The 20,172-nt window shown below is 37.4% G+C and overlaps 1 protein-coding gene across 2 annotated transcripts in view; it reads right to left on the bottom strand.

Moving 5' to 3' along the window:
- pappaa (pregnancy-associated plasma protein A, pappalysin 1a) overlaps positions 1 to 20,172 on the bottom strand; it is a 104,453-nt gene that overhangs the window by 15,205 nt on the left and 69,076 nt on the right. The window contains exons 15-21 of one of the 2 annotated variants that reach the window (XM_023960629.2): positions 10,645 to 10,828; positions 10,263 to 10,464; positions 9,940 to 10,174; positions 7,254 to 7,401; positions 6,979 to 7,094; positions 3,145 to 3,216; positions 2,094 to 2,192 (exon numbers count right to left, since the gene is read on the bottom strand). In XM_023960629.2, the coding sequence (XP_023816397.1) occupies positions 2,094 to 2,192; positions 3,145 to 3,216; positions 6,979 to 7,094; positions 7,254 to 7,401; positions 9,940 to 10,174; positions 10,263 to 10,464; positions 10,645 to 10,828 (1,056 nt within the window). The remainder of the gene's footprint in view (positions 1 to 2,093; positions 2,193 to 3,144; positions 3,217 to 6,978; positions 7,095 to 7,253; positions 7,402 to 9,939; positions 10,175 to 10,262; positions 10,465 to 10,644; positions 10,829 to 20,172) is intronic. The other variant, XM_023960630.2, reaches the window with a different exon arrangement.

Genomic DNA, 20,172 nt, shown 5'->3' with positions numbered 1-20,172 from the left:
TTCAGGCGACCCAATGAAGTTTTTGCAAAACAAGTATGACAAAAAATCTGGTATGACTGAAAGAAAAAATATTAAAATTCCAGATTGTCTGAGCAACTATTAGTATAGAAAAAAAAAGTTATTATAGCAACTATGTGTGATGTTTTAGTGTAACTGAAGAAGTTCTGCAGTAAGACATGCTGACATGGTCATTGAGATACATGCTTAAAAATGATCCAGGCCGGAACACAGATGGATTAACCAGGAGCACAACTGAGGTCCCTTGCCAGGTTTTTTGGAACAGGTCAGGCTACAGAAACAGCTGCTGCACAACGGACATTACAACTGGCTTCACATCTCTTGCCAGGAACAGGATGGAAGGAGTCACACTAAGCACCCATCCAAATTAATATCTATTACCACAGAAATTGATTTTGTGTGGTTATTGACAAGCACAACCTCATGTCAATCTTGAGTACAGCAGATTCAGTGCTGGCAGAAGTATTTTTTTTATATAAATTAGACTGAAAGCTAATCACTTCAGGTAGAAATCTTAGAATGGGCACACACAAAACACCAGGAAACAGATCATTTACATTGACTCTTTAATCTATCTACTACTAATTTACACTCAAAAACAGGTTTAAAAGAAAATGTGGCTTGTTGAAGGAGTTTCAAATGTTATGTAGTTTGAAAAAATTAACCAAAATCTTTGAATATGTTGATTTTTTTTCAAAAAGGTATTAACTTACCCTACTGGTAGATTTGTTTCACTAAAGCTGAATAAAAACTACTCTTTACTGGTTTTCAAAACTGTTAAGGAGGGGTGAACACTGTAAAATATGTGTTCATTTTAGTGAAGCTTGTGTGCTTGCGGCAAGGATAAAAAAACAACGCAACCTAAACTGTTGTAGATTATTTTTTAACAGTTTGCTTTTTGATTTAAAGAAGTTCTTTAAATTGTTGGCATCTGTGTATTTCACTTATTTTGCAGCAGTAAATCTCCCAGAGATACACAGTATTTAATACAGTCTGGTGTAGCAGGTCATTTTTATTCTTTTTTTAAGGTGTTTTCACAACACATTGGCACCATACTGCCACCTCGTGGCTCCTGTCCTTATTATTAGAAAGTTTTTAAGTCAACTAAAAGCGCAATTAACTGACATTCTTGTCTTACTAGTCAAGGATAAGTCCGTCAATCAGACTACGTTTATGCTACAGTAATTCCACTTCTTGTTTGTAGCATGCTGCACTGCACGTTAGCCACGCTAAAAGGGATTGCGCCATAAACTTCCAACCTTGTTTGAGACACGTTAAAAAAAACGGACTGATACAGCTAAAAAAAAAACATTATTCCTACTACGCTAACTCCTAACCCAAACTATGACACCAAATATTGTTTGGAACTTGTGAAAAAACAGTCTGACATTTTGACCTTTAAAAAACTAGGCTTTTAAGTGCATGTTATTGTGCAGAAAATACGGTTATACATGCTAGGTTAAAGGATGCTAAACTTTTAACATAGTGGAATATTTTTAACAGAGTTTATCTAGACTCAAACTGTTTTTTTTAAATCTTTTGCTTGCATTACATTTAGTCATTTAGTGAGAAACACAGTCAGGTAGCTAAAAAATGTTTCAATTAACATGATTAATATTTCCTTCCAAAATCAGTGCATTGATTGCAACTAAGACTATACTTTGGTCACGTTTTTTGTGTTAAATTAGCTCTCTTATCCACAAAAACAGAGAACTTTTTATGGAGTTGTTTTGCCTACTATTTGGCTAATGCTTCCACACAAGCAGATAATACTCTATATAAATCTGGAAATGTTTCATCCCAGATTTTCTAATTTACTCCAGACATTTTCTGTAAATGGAGGGGAAAAAAATCACCCTACAACAGAGCTGTGCCTACTGTGACAGGTATTTACAACAGTGCCATTAAAAGTGGAGTAGGGGCTGCCAAAAGGGCAATACACAATTAAACTTCATGATTTTTGCATTACCTCAGGAAAGGTACAAATCTAAACAACAACTGCATCTTATTTTACTGTTCTTGTACGCAACTTATAATAATGAGGGCATTTCGCGCCAAAGCAGAAGCAGGCCTACCTTCTTGGTCTTGACAGTGGATTGGCAGCAGTCTCCTCCATCATAGCTGCAGAAGGCTCTGTTGTTGAAAGGATCACAGTAGTTGTCTCCAATGAACGGCTATAAAAATGAAAGAAAAACCAGCAATAAAGCAAAAACTTTTACCCATGTGTTCGAACCACCCTCTGAGCTGCTATTAACATTCAAAGCTCTCAGTTCTGGATTCCACTTTAGCATTTTGGAAGTATTCAAATGAATTTGCTGATTAATATGATACATTAAGTTTTCCTCATTCTTCAATGTCACTTGTTAAGCCCTTAGTCAGACCAGACCTGTAAATCAAACTGACAACACCATAAACTATTCACAACACAAAATGCTCCAGTAAGGTGATTTATTAGGAAGGCCTTAATAGTCTGTTTCAACAGGCCCAGCCTCCACCTTCACTTTGGTTACCAATCAGGTTATCCAAATGGCTTTAACTGAGCACATGACATCATTCTTCCATGAAGTGTAGTGGAACTCTCCCTTGTGTCAAATTCACTTGTAAGTGGACCAGTTTTAGACGAAAGACAGATTTGGCTATTGTTGACACAGTCACACTTGTGGAATATTGCAGGAGCTAAAACAACTGTGATTACATCAGATTACTGAATTAGTTGTCCATGACTATTAGTCTGATGGGAGACACCCATGTAGTGCAGCAGCAGCAGCTCTGTTAACTGGCTCGTGGATGTCTAAACGGCTACTGTAAACAGTACTGAAACCTGGGAGGGAAATAACTTTATATTCTCATTTCAACACAGCATGGGACCCTGATAAGGCTTGGAATTGCCCGATGCGACTAGAAATCTGTCATCGCTTATGTTTTGAGTGCTTTACTTGCACAGCATTTGCCAGTTTATGGTCTGTCTGCAGTCATTTGGCCAAGTACTGCTCATAAAATTTTATATTCTGCATTTCACGTATCAAAGGTCAAGCAAGGTCAAAGAATTAAAGTATATTAGATCACCACGTGGTGGAGAAAAGCATTGCTCCATGAATGCATATCAAATGTAGGGAAAAATCTTACCTCACATCCTTTGATGCAGTGGAGCAACTCTGGAGGTGGGTACCATTTCCGGCCCATTGTACAAAGTATACTCTGAAAAATTAAAAATAAAACAAATTTTGCTTTTCTTAATTGTTGGCACAGAAACATACCTCAAAAACAGAGTAACAGTGTTAAACTGGACAGTGTTAAACATGTTAAACCTGGATCTCTCCTTATAAATTATGTTAGCTTGGGAGTTCTCTTATATTAATTATTTGTTTTTATATTCTTTTTTTTTCTCCGGTTCTTAACAATATTGAAACATTTTTTATGTAGTTGCATGCATTATTTATTATTTTAGTAGTAAATTGTTTACTTTTTTTATGTATGAATGTTGCACTGACCAGAAGGCACTTTTAATTTGATTGTATGCATGACAATGACAAATAAATATCTATCTATCTTACCAAAGGGAGTTCGGGAGAAACTCAAGGGATTTCTTACCAAAACTTTTTAACACCTTGGAACAAATAGGAACAAATTGATTTGGAAAATGTTTAACTTCATAAAAGTTGTTCTTCTTATGACTGATGCTTTGTTCACACTGTGCATGCGACACGCGTTCAAGAATGCGTTAAACTTGCTTTAAGCACACGATGTTCAGACTGGAGAAGCAGGGACCGGAGTCTTTATGTTTTTCTTTTTCTACTATTTTCTAGCTTTTGTTCTCCACCTACAGTTGGGAGAGGCTTGGTGCGAAAAGTCGATGCAGTGCAAATCTTGCAGTTCTTGCTCCAGCCTTTTTCTTTCACAGCTTTATTCCGATACGTGAAAGACATGGTATCATATAAATCCAGCCGGGCACAAACTGCTGTTATTCATTTCTCCTCCATGATCAATTTCCGAACGGCTGGCACGTAAAGAGGAGGTTATCCATTTGTCACCACAAAATCAGTGTGCTTGATTGGTCAAATTTTGGTTTAAATTTCAGTGCATGTTCAATGGCTCCATGTTCAACCATAAAATGGCAGTAGAAACTTGTGTGGCAAGAGTTTTTGTACACGAAAGCCAGAAACGCGCATATATGTTTACATAAACGTTTAATTGAAAGTGGCAGCTTGAACGCACATTACCGAGGGCGGTGTGAACGTAGTTTAAGTCTTAAGAGAGGCTCTACTTGACAGCAAGAGACTGCAGATATTTCTGCAGAAAATGTGGAACCCTGTCCTGGTCTTTCACTGTGTTCTCCTCTGAAATGCAACTAAATATGATGCGTTTAGGCAAGAAAGAAACAGGGATTGTCCCCTAAAGTTTGATATGAGGGGCCATGAAGTAAGCGTGTAATGCCACGGCACACTTGCATGAACTGTATATGCATGGAAGGTCTATCTTTATCACTAGATGCCAATGAAAGGTTCAGCTGACCTCAGATGGTCAGATTCTCAGACTTAATGTGTCCTAATATCTCACAAAGTTAACGCTTTTTTTTTGTTTTGTTTTTGCAACCTAAGGTATATTTTATTTCAGTGCTGTCAGCAGATCAATGCAAAACAAGAGATCAGGCCTTGGAGGTGGAGAAAAAACACAACACAGCCCCTGAAGACATCAGAGATGTGGGAGTAAGATTTCTGTTGTTGTGATGTAATGCTGCCAAGTCAAATGTGGGCACGTCTCTGGTTGGAGCACCTCTATGTCCAAAAGTAAGCAGATGGTTAGTAGAATAGGGTGAACGTTTTACTTTTGAGGTTAATTTTATTGCCAGTTTCTGTACTTTTTCTGTTTTTGCTTTTTTCTCCCATGATGTCATCCAGAATCTCCTTTTCTTTCCCCATTCTGTCTCTACTTTCCTTTTTTTTTCCTTCTCTACCGTCTCAACAGAGTCGTAAATCAAGATAATCCATGATTGTGGCCTGGTCTCACCCCTAACTACGTATGGGATCCTCACCCTCCGTTGTCTCCCTGGGGCACTCATATGGCATAAAAATAGATCTCTATCTCAGCACCACCGCAGACGAGGTCATGTCATATAGAAATGACTAATTCTGCAGCAAGCCGACAGGGTAATTTTGCTGATAAAGAGGGGGGAGGGGCCTTGCAGTACAGAATCATTAGAGACAAGGAGACAAAGGGAGGAAGAGGAGGAGGAAGTGGAGGTAGTGGTGGGATAGAGAACATAATTCTAAGTGGGTCACTCTAGAAACCGAAAAGCAACTAGTTTAAGGGTAATTAATCAGCATGTTTTATCAAGGTGAACAATATTTCTCTTTGTAAAGCAGAACTAGGAAGGTCATCAGAAAACTGATTTTGTTCTCTATGCACAGCTGAAAATGCATCCTATCTTCTCATTTTTATTCAAATGTTTCATTCAGATTCAAACTAAAGAGAACTTTGTTGCAAAATAACTTATCGCTCTCTTCTTTGATTCAAGCTGTGGGCTTGTGAGGTGTTGGTTGAAAACTGTAACTTTTTTATTCTGAATTTAGCCGAAGAAGTGCATTACTAGTACATTTATAGGATAAAACTTTATTTATCCAAACTGTTCAAACATTACATATAGGATTGACGACACAATTGCAAACAAATGGTGTGGATGGTGTTAAATAAAAATGTTCTATGATTTTTATAAATAACTTTACAAGGGTTTTTGTTGAGCAAAAATTTCTGGATGTGATCAAGTTTAGAAGATTTTTCTTTTTTTAAGTTAATAAAGGCAAAATTGATTGAGACCGAACCATGTCATCTGTAAAAAAAATAAAAAATCACAATAGTGATGCACATAGTTTTTGTCATTGTCCATAATCATATGGAGCAAGTCTGTTTCAACAGAAATTTGGACATTCAATGCCTTAAAAATATTACGATTACACATAATAATGGTTTCTGCCATTTTTTGCATGCTAAAGTATTGTTTTCATTCATATTCATTTAGTACTAATGTTTCGTTTGGGGGGATTTTTGGCACATATCTTTCATATCTTGTCATCTTAGACATTAAATATTTCTTCTCTAAGTTTTGGAAATAATATGACATACCTTGAAAACAAATGCAAAAAAAAGTCGATCACCTGCAAAAAAACTGCTGTACAACAAAATGATGCAACTCCTAATTTAGCAGTAAAAAAAAAAATGCTGAAAGCGTATCACAGCTGACAAAAGATAATTTATCAAGTTGACACTGTCCAATAAAAAACTTGATGTTCCTGACCTCCCGTGTTGCTCTACAACAATCACCGTCTTAACGTCCTTTTGGATCCAACAGCATCATCTCAACCGAGGACACACTATATCATTTCTACAAATCCATTAGAAAATGATCTGTCCACATGATCCTGCCAATGCCCAACCCCCCATAATGAAAAGATGCTGACTCAGTGGAACACTGAAATGAAAACAAAGGGTGTAATCGGGAGTGAGGGGAAATTACAAAACCCTCTTTTACATGCCAATGTCTTTTCTTTGTATCTAGTTGATTGAAAGTGCTTTTTTTCTAAATTTGCTGACAATGGTTTACTGAAATGGGAGAAATAAAATTAAAAGGATGAGTGCTGTAAAGTTCTTTTCATCTCATAAATGTGCTCACCCCCACCGCCCTATACCAACACACACATACTGTGAACCCACCAACTAATCACTAATGACACCTCATTTACTAGTGATATTTGTGCAAAAATACTGTCTGAAGCGTTTATTTGTCCTATTTAAACCATGGAGGAAACAGGTAAATTGAGAATTAATCATTTTTAAGAATTAAATAGTTTGTAGAGTTTCCATCGAAGGCAAATATTTTCGGCAAATGTTTGCAATGGCGTTCGGGATGCAGGTGTCTTTACAGGACTCATGCAGAACTTTGTGAACTACGTTCGACAGACTCACTTTGACTTTCTGCGGTTTCCTCCAGTGCTCCTTCAGGACACTCTCAGCCGTCATGTTGCTTGGGAGAATCACCACTGCATTGTTAACCTCCCTGCATGTCAGCTCGCACTCCTCCCCTGCGTGTTTTGTGTGAGACAAGCAGAAATCACGGAAATTCTTAGAACTGTATGCAGCAGTACTTGTATGTCTTAAGTCTTTTTCTAAACAGGAAATTAAAACAAGGTGAGAGTGCAAAGGAAGAGCAGAGGTTTGGGAAAACAACTGCGTGCACAGACCTATGCTGTGTCCCCGCTTGCATGTGTACTGCAGACTATGATGGAGGTTCTGAGGTAAAGAGCACTGGCCCCTGCTGTTTGAACACAGTCGGAATGACCCTGTCCAGTTGCCATCCTTCCTACAGCGGATTGCATTGGACCCTCCACCCTGAAAATCAAATGCCGTGACAGAAACACAATTACTCACCCACAGACATGCCCACACACAGGTACGCAAACAGTCCCTATAGCCAAGAACATTGAAGGAGCATCAAATTGCATAAGGAGAAATACAATACAATTTTTTATCAACCATCCAACCCAAAGCACCTGAGAGGCACAACAGATTAAAAGGTGTACACATTTCAAAGGTCTGTGGCTGCAGATCTACTCTGTAAATCAATAACAATTTAACTAGAATGGCATCAAAATGAGTCGGCTAAGAGGAGACAGGGTGAGTGGTTTGTGTGTGGTGAGATAAGTAAGATCAGATTTAAGGGTGATTTGGGGGAACACACTTTCTTGCACACTTTTTTTTTGGTCGTCATTACACCTAGAAAGTACACTTTCACCTCTACATTTTTAAATACAAAAATCATATTTTTCTTAGTATTGGCTGTTTTAAAATGAAGAAAACACTACCCAACATGAAAAGCATCACATATGGCATAACTTATTTAAAATTACAAAAACAAGGGAAGAAAAAAAGTATTGTTTTGCTATTTTCATCATAAGGTGCTCAAAAATATGGAGTTATATTAAAATGCAAAACATTTTAACCTAGCATTGGAATGGACCTGAACTGTACCAACACTTCTCCAAATAATAGGAAAATGCTGGGGGAAAAATGAAACAATACCATATGTCGTTTTTTTATCCAGTGTTTACCTACTATTAAAGGTAATAACTATCGGTTATAGCTAGTTAACAAATCATTAGTAAACTGTTAGTTAGCGAGTTATAAATGACTTGTTAGGTAACCGTTAAAAGTTTGTTAAAGATTTAAAAATGTATCTTATAGATAGACAGCAGATAACTAACAAGCTTTTAGTTAGTGAGATGTAAATGACTTGTTACCTGCATACTAATGAGTTCTAACTGTACCTTATTAATTAGTCAGATCATGAAGAAACGGTTAATACATTACTTACTAATTACTTGTTAAGAATCCCTTAAAATTTTTAACATCTAACTGGGACGTTATTATAAAGTTGCAGCTATTCCTCCTTTCTTAACTATTTGTAAATGAGGATCAATTCCAACTTTACAATATAACATATACAAACGAATAAATAATGATTAACTGGTATATTAACTCACACTTTACAGGTCAGTTGTTAATAGTTTGTTAACCATCTACTAGTGAAGCTTTGTCAAAAAGCAAATGGGTGGGACAAGTTCAACCAACAAAAATATGTAATGTGCAAAATATCAGATGCTCTATCTCAACCGTCTTCCACTAATAGGTTTTTCTGTGTACCGTACTTGACCAAAGAAACACCACAAATGAAGTGTTGAACACTGTTAATTCCTTTTACACATACTGAGCCATCACATGGCAGATCAGTAGAATAAAACAGACCCACAGAATTTTGAATTTTTTTGTGCAGAACAGAAAAACAAATGGATCAACATTAAGCCATTGGCATTATTTCAAAATTCTGTGGGTCTCTTTTATTCAACTGATCTGCCATGTGATGGCTCAGTATGTGTAAAAGGAATTAACAGTGTTCAACACTTCATTTGTGGTGTTTCTTTGGTCAAGTACGGTACACAGAAAAACCTATTTTTTTATTACTTCACTATCTAAAAGCTTGTTAGTTATCTGATGTCTGTCTATAAGATACATTTCTAAATCCTTAACAAGCTTTTAACAGTTATTTAACTAGTCATTTATGACTCACTAACTAACAGTTTACTAATGATTTGTTAACTAGCTATAACGGATAGTTATAAAGTGTTACCGGTATATATGTTTATTACATGTTCATGCTTAGTCTCTAGTTACATTCACTGCAATGTAACTTTGCAATGTCCTCTGCAATGTTCGTTCAAGAGGCCACTCTCAATAAAAGGTCTATGAAAGCTTGCTTTACTTGAGCATTATAGGCTTCAACTCTTGCGTTCACACATTGCTACATACATTTTTGCAACCTTTTTCGGGGTCTATGTAAAACAAATAGCCATTAAACACGCATCAAAAGTTAAACCAGGTCGTTTTTTGGCCAATCGGGGACTCGGATTTGGGTAGTGATGTTTGGACGGCATCCTTTCTAATTCGCGGAAGTGCTAACCGCTTGACAATTGATCATGGAATAGAAGTTGATAATTGCGGTTCTATCCAGAATGGAATTCTATGCCACCAAATCTTTTATGCATCAGAACTGAGCTCCGAAAGAAAAGCCTGGAGCAAGATTTGCAAGATTTGCACCGCTTTGACATTTGGCACGAAGTCTCTTCCAACTGTTGCTGCGCTAGTAAACAGTAGAAAAAGAGGAAGCCCCTTCTCCTGCTTGTCCAGTGTGGACACCATGGCCTAAATGAGTACGCTCTGTGTGACATGAGCTACTGCTTTTGCAACAACAAAAAATCAGACTAAGGATATTTAGGGGAAAAAATAAGATAGAAAAAGTGGGACATGTAAAGTCTATGACTAAAGGAATTCAGGTAAAGGAAGATCAGAAAGAGAGGGAAGAGATGGACAGACCTGCTTGCATTGAGCGTGCAGCAGCCTCACCGTATGGGCAGAGCCTCCTTTAGCCGCGAGAGCAGTATTACCCGCAGGATCAGAACAGTTCAGTCTGCAGACGCTGTCAAAGCGGAAGCCGTCAGTGCAGTAATAGGAGCCGTGGAAAATGGCTGGTGGAGGATCACAGGTCACCGGCTCACATGCTCCCTCCAGCCAGCTGCCATCTTCGGTGCACTGACGCTTAAATGCCCGTCTGATAGGAACAGAAAAACTGACTTGAGACTTGTTTTTTGTGAAAAAATACATCAAATATCTCAACAATAAATCTTATTTTTCTTCACCTCTTGGGTTTTTTAGCGACGTGATAGCCTGGCTTGCACTTGTACTTGCAAAGAGTGCCAACTTTAAGGCCTGTGTCATTGCAACGCTTGGTCTGGAGCACTGCATTAGGCACAGGGGGAGGGGCAGGGCACCGAAGCTCACAAAGAGCCTCTGGAAAGGACCATAAACCATCCTCTAGGCAGGTAAGAGTGTTGTTTGTGCCTGTGGAGAAAAAACAAAATACGTTTTTAGCTCTTTAACTGCTAATCTGGCAAGTAAAGGATCAGAATATACCTAGAACATATCAAAATTCCACAGCACATATGTTTGACATGCAATACATTTTAGTTTGTGTGTCTCCAAGAGCAGGAATGAGTAAAAGCTCTCCACCCCGCACCTCACCTAGAAGCTGTGCAGGTTCTCGACACTGAAAAGTGCTCTTCTTTCCGTAGGTAGTGCCCTCAGGGAAGCTGAAATGGGCAGGATACACGTGATATTTGTCTGGCAGACCGCAGTCCACAGGCTCACACGACACCTGCTTGTTCCACTTCCCATTTGCACAGGTTATAGTCACTGAAGAATCCAACTAGAACACAAACCACAGATGATGTAGAAAGTTGAATGAATAAGTGTGGACAGTAAACCATTCTTTTATCAATTTTTTGTTGCAAACTATATGTACAAGAGAGCACTGACGCAGCTTTCATTTGCATATTGATTTGAGAGGTAAATGTGCATGCAATTTCTATAAATGCTTCCCTAATTAAAACGATTATAGCAATTCAGTACTCACTCCAATCAGCAAACCTTGATGATGCTTAGCTCACTGCAAACTTGCAAGCCACTCAGCAGCTTCAGTAAATGCTGATAGCATTTGTAAGGTCAAGTCATGCCACACAGACAACTGATATCCAACAACTGCACAATCAGCTCTGACCCAAAACAGATTGTCCTCGAAGGTAGTGTGACAGGGAGCATGTCTTCCAGGCCTGGATTACTCAACTAGATAGATTTCCCTTTGATCCGTAATTTATTGTTCCCGGCTTACTGGGGAGTCATGATACTAACACAGCAATAGATATTTTCAGCATCTCAAGTATGTCACTACTACTACTAACGTCCATCATATTAATTCTAGGGCAAGTTTCTCAGGTTGAAGGTATTATCTGTAACACTTGCAAAACAACATGGAGCAACCTTCTGTCCACATTTAGCCTGAACAGGGTGCAAAGGAACGATAAGAGCAGTGCAAAAACAGGCAGAATATGCAAAAGATAACCTAAACTGCCATAAAAAAGAACATTTTTACCCTGTTCATAACATTTTATTATAAAATCATTTTTGTAATAATATTTATAGTCAATCTAAAGATGTTTTTCTGTTGGAAAAATATCAGAGAAACACTCCTAAAATTAAAACTAAAAATGTAATTCTCTCTCTCTCTCTCTCTCTCTCAATATATAAATTGATAATCTTTGATGTCACCTATTGATCTCTGCACAGCAGAAATGAAGTGGGAGGCATAGATTCCAGCAACTGGGTGGGACAAAGTGAATGTTAAATGTAAAAGCTCTTTTAATTTTTAAGCAATAGTTTACCCACCTGCCAATTGAAACCACTCCCCTAAATATTTGTAATAGCAAGCTCTAATAAAATAAGGATAGATAATTTTGAAACAAATTCATACCCCCTTGAGCTTTTGTGCAGGAGTTACAGGGGAGCAAGGGGGGCAGTGGCCCCTCCAGCAAAAAGCGTTGGCCCCCATTTGTCCCCCAATTTCGGAGTCAAAATTAGTATAATTACTGACAAAGATAAAATAAAATGAAAACATAAATATATACATTAATTAAATAAAACAGTTTGAAATACATATTTTTGATCCTTTCATTTGTATTAGCCTTCCACTATGCGGTTTTCATTTGTTAACCTTCCAACACCCCCAAAGTACCATGTAAAACGTTCTAGCTCTGCCTTTGAGTGACAAAAAAGCAACAAACATTGGAAAAGCTTCAGTATCTACTATGTTTAGGTTAATTTTAGTTGGACGTTTTAACATCAAAGGCAACAGAGTTTTGCTCAATTGAACAACCTGCTTCCAGTTCAAAGGATCAGCAACATTTGGTTTGCATCAAATTTGGGAACAGAAGGTGAAGGCTTGTTTCATATTTTCAATTGTTCCATTACCTGGAAATTATTTGCGATGTGCTGCAGAACAAAATGGGAAGCCACTGCATTTCCACGACCACAACTGTTTTCATCCACTTCCATTAAACTGTACTGTGTAATGCAGCAGGAATGCCGTAATTAATAGCTGTGCCAAGAAATCTCACAACAAAGCTGTTACAGCTCAATCATTTTGACTTTTCCTTCTAAGTATATATAAAAAAAGAAAAATTGCAAAAGGAAAACCTGTGTTTTCACCACCACTTACATCACACATCTTTTCAGAGGAGAAGCCAAAGTTTAGGGTCGTACAAGATGGACTCACTTAACATTACAAGTCTATTGCCTCATAACCTTCTCCCTCTTCCAGTGTATAACAATCTTTCATCTTGATCCCATCATATGAAACTGAATAACAGTATCAGGTTCCCTCAAAGTAAATAAGCGTCTTTCATATTTAGACATCCGACAAAGTCTCATATGTAGTGCATATGAATACCTTCTCAAAAATAAATGAGAGAAGAATTGGTCGTGATGGGAGGTTGTAGACAAAGTCTGGATGGAAGAAACAGAAGATTCTTTTTGGTGTTTGAATGTTGACTTCAAAATAAAGGCATAAATCATGAGTGCATATGTGCAGTCTTGTGTGTATTAAGTTACAAACTGAAACAAGCTTGTGCAAAGTTTTGGTCAACACAATGTACATATAACAGATTATGCACTAACACGATAAATTTACATCCATCTGCAATAAACTTCTGTCAAATTCAAGCGTACATGTGCTCGTCATGTTGTGGTTCAACATGTTCAGATATTGAGACATATTCTGAATCTTGAATCCTTATAAAGCTATCATTCTAAGCACAATGAGTTATACAAATATGTTTTTACTACTATCCTAAGAAGTTTAAAACCTTTAAAAAAAAACTCACTGAGATCATTTGCCACTTTATAGTTTAAAGTCCCACTTGGCTGTGCCAAGTTTGGCATGTGTGAAAAAAATATAATTGAATGTATAAAATATTATGCAACTAATCTGTTAAAAAAAAGTTCCTACAACAGATGTGGGCTGATGCTGGGGCAGCATTCAAACAAGGGTTCGTGCTGAAAAATTAGTGGAATCAGTTCCACTTTGTTCTGAGAACTTTTTAAAACTTTCACGTTTAATTTTGAAACAATGCTAACGGTGGAGGTTGATGTCATTCCTGCATCATTGTAAACAGGCAATGTGATTGGCAAACATCTGTGAGTTCAGAGACCATTGAGGATTTAGCTGATGTTGACCCCTAATTATGTGTTGGTGTCATGTTGGTGTTTTGGGGATGTAAAAAAAAAAAGTTATGCTTTGAAACTGCTTCTAACACTCAATCCAGATCAGAGAATATTGTAAATTTAGTCCAAACAGAACTGGTGAATGATTTACACAGGTATGTTTGCGTTGTGTCTTGGTTGTGTCGTGTTGACACAAAAAAATAGAAAGTTCATGAATCAATAGAATGTTTACATCGCCTCCATCTTGTCCCTCCGCAATGCAACCTTAACGCAGGAGTTCTATTTCTGTTGAATTTGCGGCAAAAACCTGGAAAAATGGGAAATAGATCCGGGTTTCAGTCTTACTTTCAAAATAAAAATGATAAAAATGTACTTTTTAAAATATCATTTAATGAATCAGTGAGGAGGGTGAAGAGCTGATTGTCAAAGTTTTGGATGTTGATGACACTGGGGTGGCAGGACAAACCATTTCCATGGAAGCCAGGAAAGAGGGGATGTAGACCGGAGAAGTAATGTAGACGATGTAAACTGACTGACGGTGGTGATGTGGACATCTTATGCAGAGCAAGGGAGACACACCACAGACCATTGAAAATCCGGCGTGAGACCAAATTCCCTCTGGAAAAAGTCGGCCTATGTGCTATAAACTAGTAATCTCAAAACTTCCTGCCCTACAACTGATCTTAAAACAGCAAAAAGCTATCAAATAAGACTCACAATCATAGTGAAAATACATTTTTTAAAAGGACAGAATTCAGGATTCCCTGAATAAAGACATTGTTGCTTTTGATTTTATTTTGACAATGTATCTAATGTGATATGTTTGTCTGTTTTTCTGTTTCTAAAAAAAAAAAAAAAAAGGTAATTTCCAAAAGTTGTGTATGCATTTCCATGAACGTTTTACCAGATGTGAAGCATGGCACAACACAGAAGAGATTAGCTTTTGATGTCAACGTGCGTCCACATCTGGATCCAGGGTTTTTTCTATTCAACCTTGGCAGGAGTATGCAGTCTCAGACTGCTGTTGTTATCAAGGGCTTTTTTTCAGTGCTGATTGATGGCGGGGTGGGGGAAATGACAGTTTAATTAATTTACTCTTAAATCTAAGTCAGACAAGAAGAGGAGGATAGTTTTATACACTCTTTTAAGTAAAATACAAATTCTAGCTGATTGCATATTTCCATGAATTGTTGCTTATTGACAATTGCCATGCAGCACAATAACTTCAGGACATCTGATTTATATTCAACTATTGTTAACAATGCAGCAGAATCTACTAATCTAAGGTGGGGTAGGCACCGTTTCCTTGTGGAAAACTACAAAGGGGATGTTAATTTTGATTTCACAAGCTCTTATTTTTTTATTGATTTAGTGATTTTTTAATTTTTTTTTAGAATTACAGGTGGCTTCCCTTCACTGTACACGGACAGTGTGACAAAGTAATTACCAGACCCATCATCATTTTATCTTCTATACCTTTAAAAGTTAATTCTGCTTCTTTGTTCTCTTGCAAAAAATGTCAGATAGTTTTACAAAGTCAGCAACCATACCCTCCAACCTCTTTAGAGTCCCATTAGTTTATCACACACCTATGAACTTTGTTCTCCACATTTGACCCATCCTCTGGGAGAGTGGTGAGCTGCAAACACAGCCACACTCTGGAACCATTTGGAGGTTTAGCATCCCAATCTAACCTCTTATTGCTCAGTGTGAAGCAAGGAGGCATTTGTAGTGTTTGGTATGACTCAACCATGCATTTCAACTCCCAACCTAACAGTCTCAAGGCAGACACTTCTACCACTTCTTCAAAACATTTCTTGCAGTCTTTGTACCATAAATTCCCTCTTCAAAATAGTCACTTTCTCTTCCCTCTAACTCATTTTTTTAACTACAGTGGAATCAGATGAAGTAACTGAGTAAATGTTTCCCAACTGTGGTCTTCAAGCATTCTGTTTTGAATGCTTTACCTTTTTTCCCTATGTAACACTAACACATTCAATTCAGCTCTGCAGGGACTTGAGATGGGAGTCGCACTTATTTGATTTAAGTAAATACCTTGTTCTTTGATGCAATAACTAATTTCGAATTTACAGCTCTCACTTCTATTAACAAAAACCACATGAAGGAAAAAGCACAAAACAGAACGCTTCTCTGCAAACAAGATTGCAATTGGCCAATGGGGCGCTCCTTAGCCACCCATCAATTGTCCACAGTTAGCTAAATAAAAAACAACAACAACAAATAATCAAATAACTCGATGTTCCAAAAGGCCTTTGCTGGTATTTGGAAATTGCTGAGGGGTTCTATGTTAATCAGCATGCTATGACCTAAAACGACTTTAAAAAGGTGCAGATGTATTGTTTTTTTTGTTTTGTTTTTGTTTTTTCTAACTTGCATAAATTGGGTCTAATGATACTTTATCAGAAAATGATCTGACTTCTCTGCAAAACAATAAAACAATATAACATGTCCTCAAGTTATAGCAGATTTGCTAAAGATTTCTAGGCTCTTTTGTCCCAACTTTAACGTCTCATAAGGTCCCTCAGTTCAGTTTAAATTTAGATTCACCAGTGCTATTGATGTCAGACAATGTTCAGGCGTAAAGAGCACATAAAAAGAAAGTGATGTGTGAAAATGACGTGCCTTGATCAGCGCCAGCACTCAGTGTTCCCTTATCACTTCAAAAAGAGCCAGTGACAGGGTAAATTGCACTGCAATAAAATGCACATATAGAAATTCAGAGACACAATTTAAAGCCACGATAGCTCTTGAGAAGGTGGTGTTCCCAAAATTACTGTCATTGCACACAGGAGACAGTCATTTTCTAATGAAGGGATTTAAGGATTGAAACAAGTGCAGATTTCTGTCTAGTGCGGAAAACCAGGAAAATATGGGTGGCAAAAAAACTAAGATAAACAATATGCTTTCATTATGCACCCTTTATTATTACATCTTAAAAAATCAGCTTATTAAGTGATGAATGGATTGATATATTTCCTGCTTTTCGTTTGTAGGAAACAAAAATGTTTAACAATATAATCCCTTTTATTCCATGTGCTATCCTTTGGGGTCAAGATGACCATTGACGTGTTCTCCCTACCATGACAAAGGTAGATAAAGGTGGAGAGGATTTCATGTAATCCATGGAAACCAGTGAAGATCACAAATCATTGAAGAAAAAAGTTCAGCGCACTGTCTAGTGGGTCTAGATGTTAAAGTGCCTAGGATAGCCTTCTCCTTCCACTTTCGGCTTCTCCCATCAGGGGTCGCCACAGCGAACGAGTCGCATGGTAAATTTGGCAATGTTTTACGCCGGATGCCCTTCCTGACGCAACCTTCTCAAACCGGGCTTGGGACCGGCAGAGGTAGAGAAGGGAACAGGGAGCAGCCCGGAGTCGAACCCGGGTTTCACGGACGGAAGGCGCCGCAAACCAGCACGAGCTAAACTGGCTAAAGTGCCTAGGATAGCACAAGGGTTAAATAATATTTTTTAATCAATAATGTGCTGGTTGTTTTGATGGCATTAACCCACAGTATGATCATCTTCGCAGAAAAATCATTTGACTTTATGATATGATTCTGATCATCTTTCCCCGCCTTCCTTTGTCCTGTTCACAAAGTTAAGTTTAAAGTTGTGTTTTTCCCTATTTTTTTTAACTCTTGTGCAAATGTGAAGCAACAGGTTGGAAATTTTTTTTAAATAAAACAAGCAAAGACTGCTGCCCTGTAAGTAACAGATTGGCTTAAATGTCTCATTCCGTTTCCTCCACAAATTGCTGCGAAAATAATTAATGAGACGTTTAATAAAAAAAAAAATCAAGTTGTTTGGAACTATTTATTGTCTTTCTAAGCTTTGAAAATATTCTTATTACAATCAAAATAATCACAATCTATTTTTCTTTTTTCCCCCTGAAATTTTCCAATATTTTTCTATATTTTTTTCCAACCAGGAAAGTGAATGGTGGTGTAGTGATTAGCACTCTTGCCCAGCAGTGGTTCAAATCCTGCTTAGGACTTTTCTTTGTGACGTTTGCATGTTCTCCCTGTGAATGGGTGGATTTTTTGCGGTTTCCTCCACAGTCAAAAAACGTGCTTCACATGTCGATTACTGACTCTAAATTGACCCTAGGTGTGAACATGAGTGTGTGGCCCTGCGACAGACTGGGACCTGTTCAAGGTGTACCCCCCGCCTTTGCCCAACAGTAGCCGGGATAGACTCCAACGACCCTGTGACCCAGAGCGGGACTCAGTTTGTTCAAAAGATGGATAAATAACAATATTGAAGAAACACATTTCAGCCAAAGTTGAAATCCTTTCAGTTAAAAAAAGAGCATTAAAATAAAGAAATCTTTCCCACATTTTCTTTTCCATTTTACCCTCCCTACCACATTTTCTTTGCTTGTTTTCTCCCTCTTCTTCCTGCTTTGGTTTGTTCAGAGCTGGGTACATTGATGTGCTTTCTTCTCCTCCTCTCTGCAGCAGTAAAAGGCCTGCTCCCCATCACCAGATCGAGCTGATTGTTTTGACACTCTCTGTGATAACAATGTCTCAGTCACACTATCTAGTGTGGTGTTTGACTTGGGTTTTTTCTGATGTGGTTGTGGGTAACTCTCTGCACCTTTTTCTCCCAGCTCCAGTCTTTAACAAATCAAACTCTGTTTCTGATTCTTGGATTTCCCTGACTCCAAGGGAGGTCTCCCAGATTGTCAGAATTTTGTCACATTTAGATCATTGTCTCTAACTTTATGGAAATAAAATGCCTTGCTTTCTGTCTGGCATATTAGCATGTTCTACTAACATTGTCTCTGCTTTGGAGGTTCATAAATAATGAGTCCTCTAAATACCTTTGAACTGTCAGTTGCCATTTGAGGCAAGCATCTGCAGAACAAATAAAATCCAGTTTGCCATGGCGCTACCTCTTTCTTTGTTCCTTCTTATACCCACTACACATGTTTTCCTGCCCTTCGCTCACTGGGAAGCATGATTTATTATTATTAAAATTGACATTGATGAATAGCCACATGGCACGCTGTCAATCAAATTCCTCCAATTAAAAAATCTGTCAAGACCCATAAAGAATTGTCCTGTGCATGTACTAACTCGCAATGTGGTTATCTGTGAAAAAAACAAACAAAGTTGAAACATGTTTTTGGTCCACAGGAGCACCATGTCAGTAAAGTTGCAATCATCTTTTTTTCACCCATTTTAACCTCATTCATCCTTGTGTGAGATTTTTGTTCCACACCAGTATGCAATGGTTTGTTGCACCTCTGTCATGTCAATTAAGGTGGTAACAAGGTAGCCAGTGATTACAATAGAGCATAGCTGCCAGTCAACTACAGAGTACACATTCTCCTGTGGTGGCAGAGCCGCCCTCTTTCATTTACATTGTTTTAAGGTAACAATGGAGTTTAGCTGAGTCTTATTTTACTGGTGTAGCATTTAATTGAAAACAGAAGATTGTCCCGCTTCTCTCTGTATTGCTTCTCCACACTAACTATAATTTGATTTGATTTGATTTACCGGTGTTTTTGTTTCAAGCATTAATTGTAGTCGATACAAAAGAAAAATCACAGATTTGTCAAACTCATTACAGAAATGATGAAATGCATGGATGCATAAAAAATAGACAAGTAAAACAAAGACACGTTTCAGTCACATTTGCTTAATTAAATATAGTAATCACTAACTAAGGTCAAGGAGAGCGTGATTTATTGCTTGAAAGGGAGAGGGAAGAATTCCTACTGAGTCATTTTATAGTTTTGCATAGTTTTTGTAATCCAGTTCTGATCAGTCTTTTCAAGTAACAAAATCAAGTGCTTTTTTAAGATTGATTATCTTCAGAGAACATTAATTCATGATAATCAATCACAACAAATCAAAAATGTACCTAAAAATATACATCTTTTCAAAAGCTCCAATTAAACATTGAATTAGTAAACTGTAAACTATTTAAACCTTGCAAAGATCTCAAACCTTATTTTGAGACATTCATTATTTTTACCAGGTTGGAATGTTGTCTTAACTTATCTTTGTTCTACACCTTTCAAACTTTTCTTTGTTTATTCAGAATCAACACAGTCTAGAGTTGTTTGTCTCATTTAGAGCTAGGATCTAGAATTAAAGAAATTATTATTTAAATGAGTGCAAATCCTTTTTCCCTCTTGATAAGCGTGATTCTAGGCTAATAAAAATCAAATTGTACCGCAATTTTTGGTTCAAAATTAAGGATCCTGTTATAAAGTTCAATAAATGTTAGACTGGCATTCATTGTTGTTGTTTTCAAATAGATATATAGACTTATTTTCTAAGAATAAGTGCTGGATTTAGATTTTATGAGGATTTATTAAGATGGGCCGATCGTGTTCTTCTTTAGTTCTCAAGTATGTCCTTTCCACTTATAACATCAGTTTATGACAATATATTCAAAATAAACAACAATTAGGCAGCTAAAAACTCAAAAAGTAACAAACCATTTGCCTAGAACTAGCAAAA

Source organism: Oryzias latipes, chromosome 12 (assembly GCF_053564925.1).
Source record: "Oryzias latipes strain Hd-rR chromosome 12, Olatipes_Hd-rR_3.1".
In the NCBI taxonomy this organism is placed as follows: Eukaryota; Metazoa; Chordata; class Actinopteri; order Beloniformes; family Adrianichthyidae; genus Oryzias; species Oryzias latipes.
The sequence above is the reverse complement of the archived record's forward strand: the minus strand, read 5'-3'. Positions and strand labels throughout refer to the sequence as shown.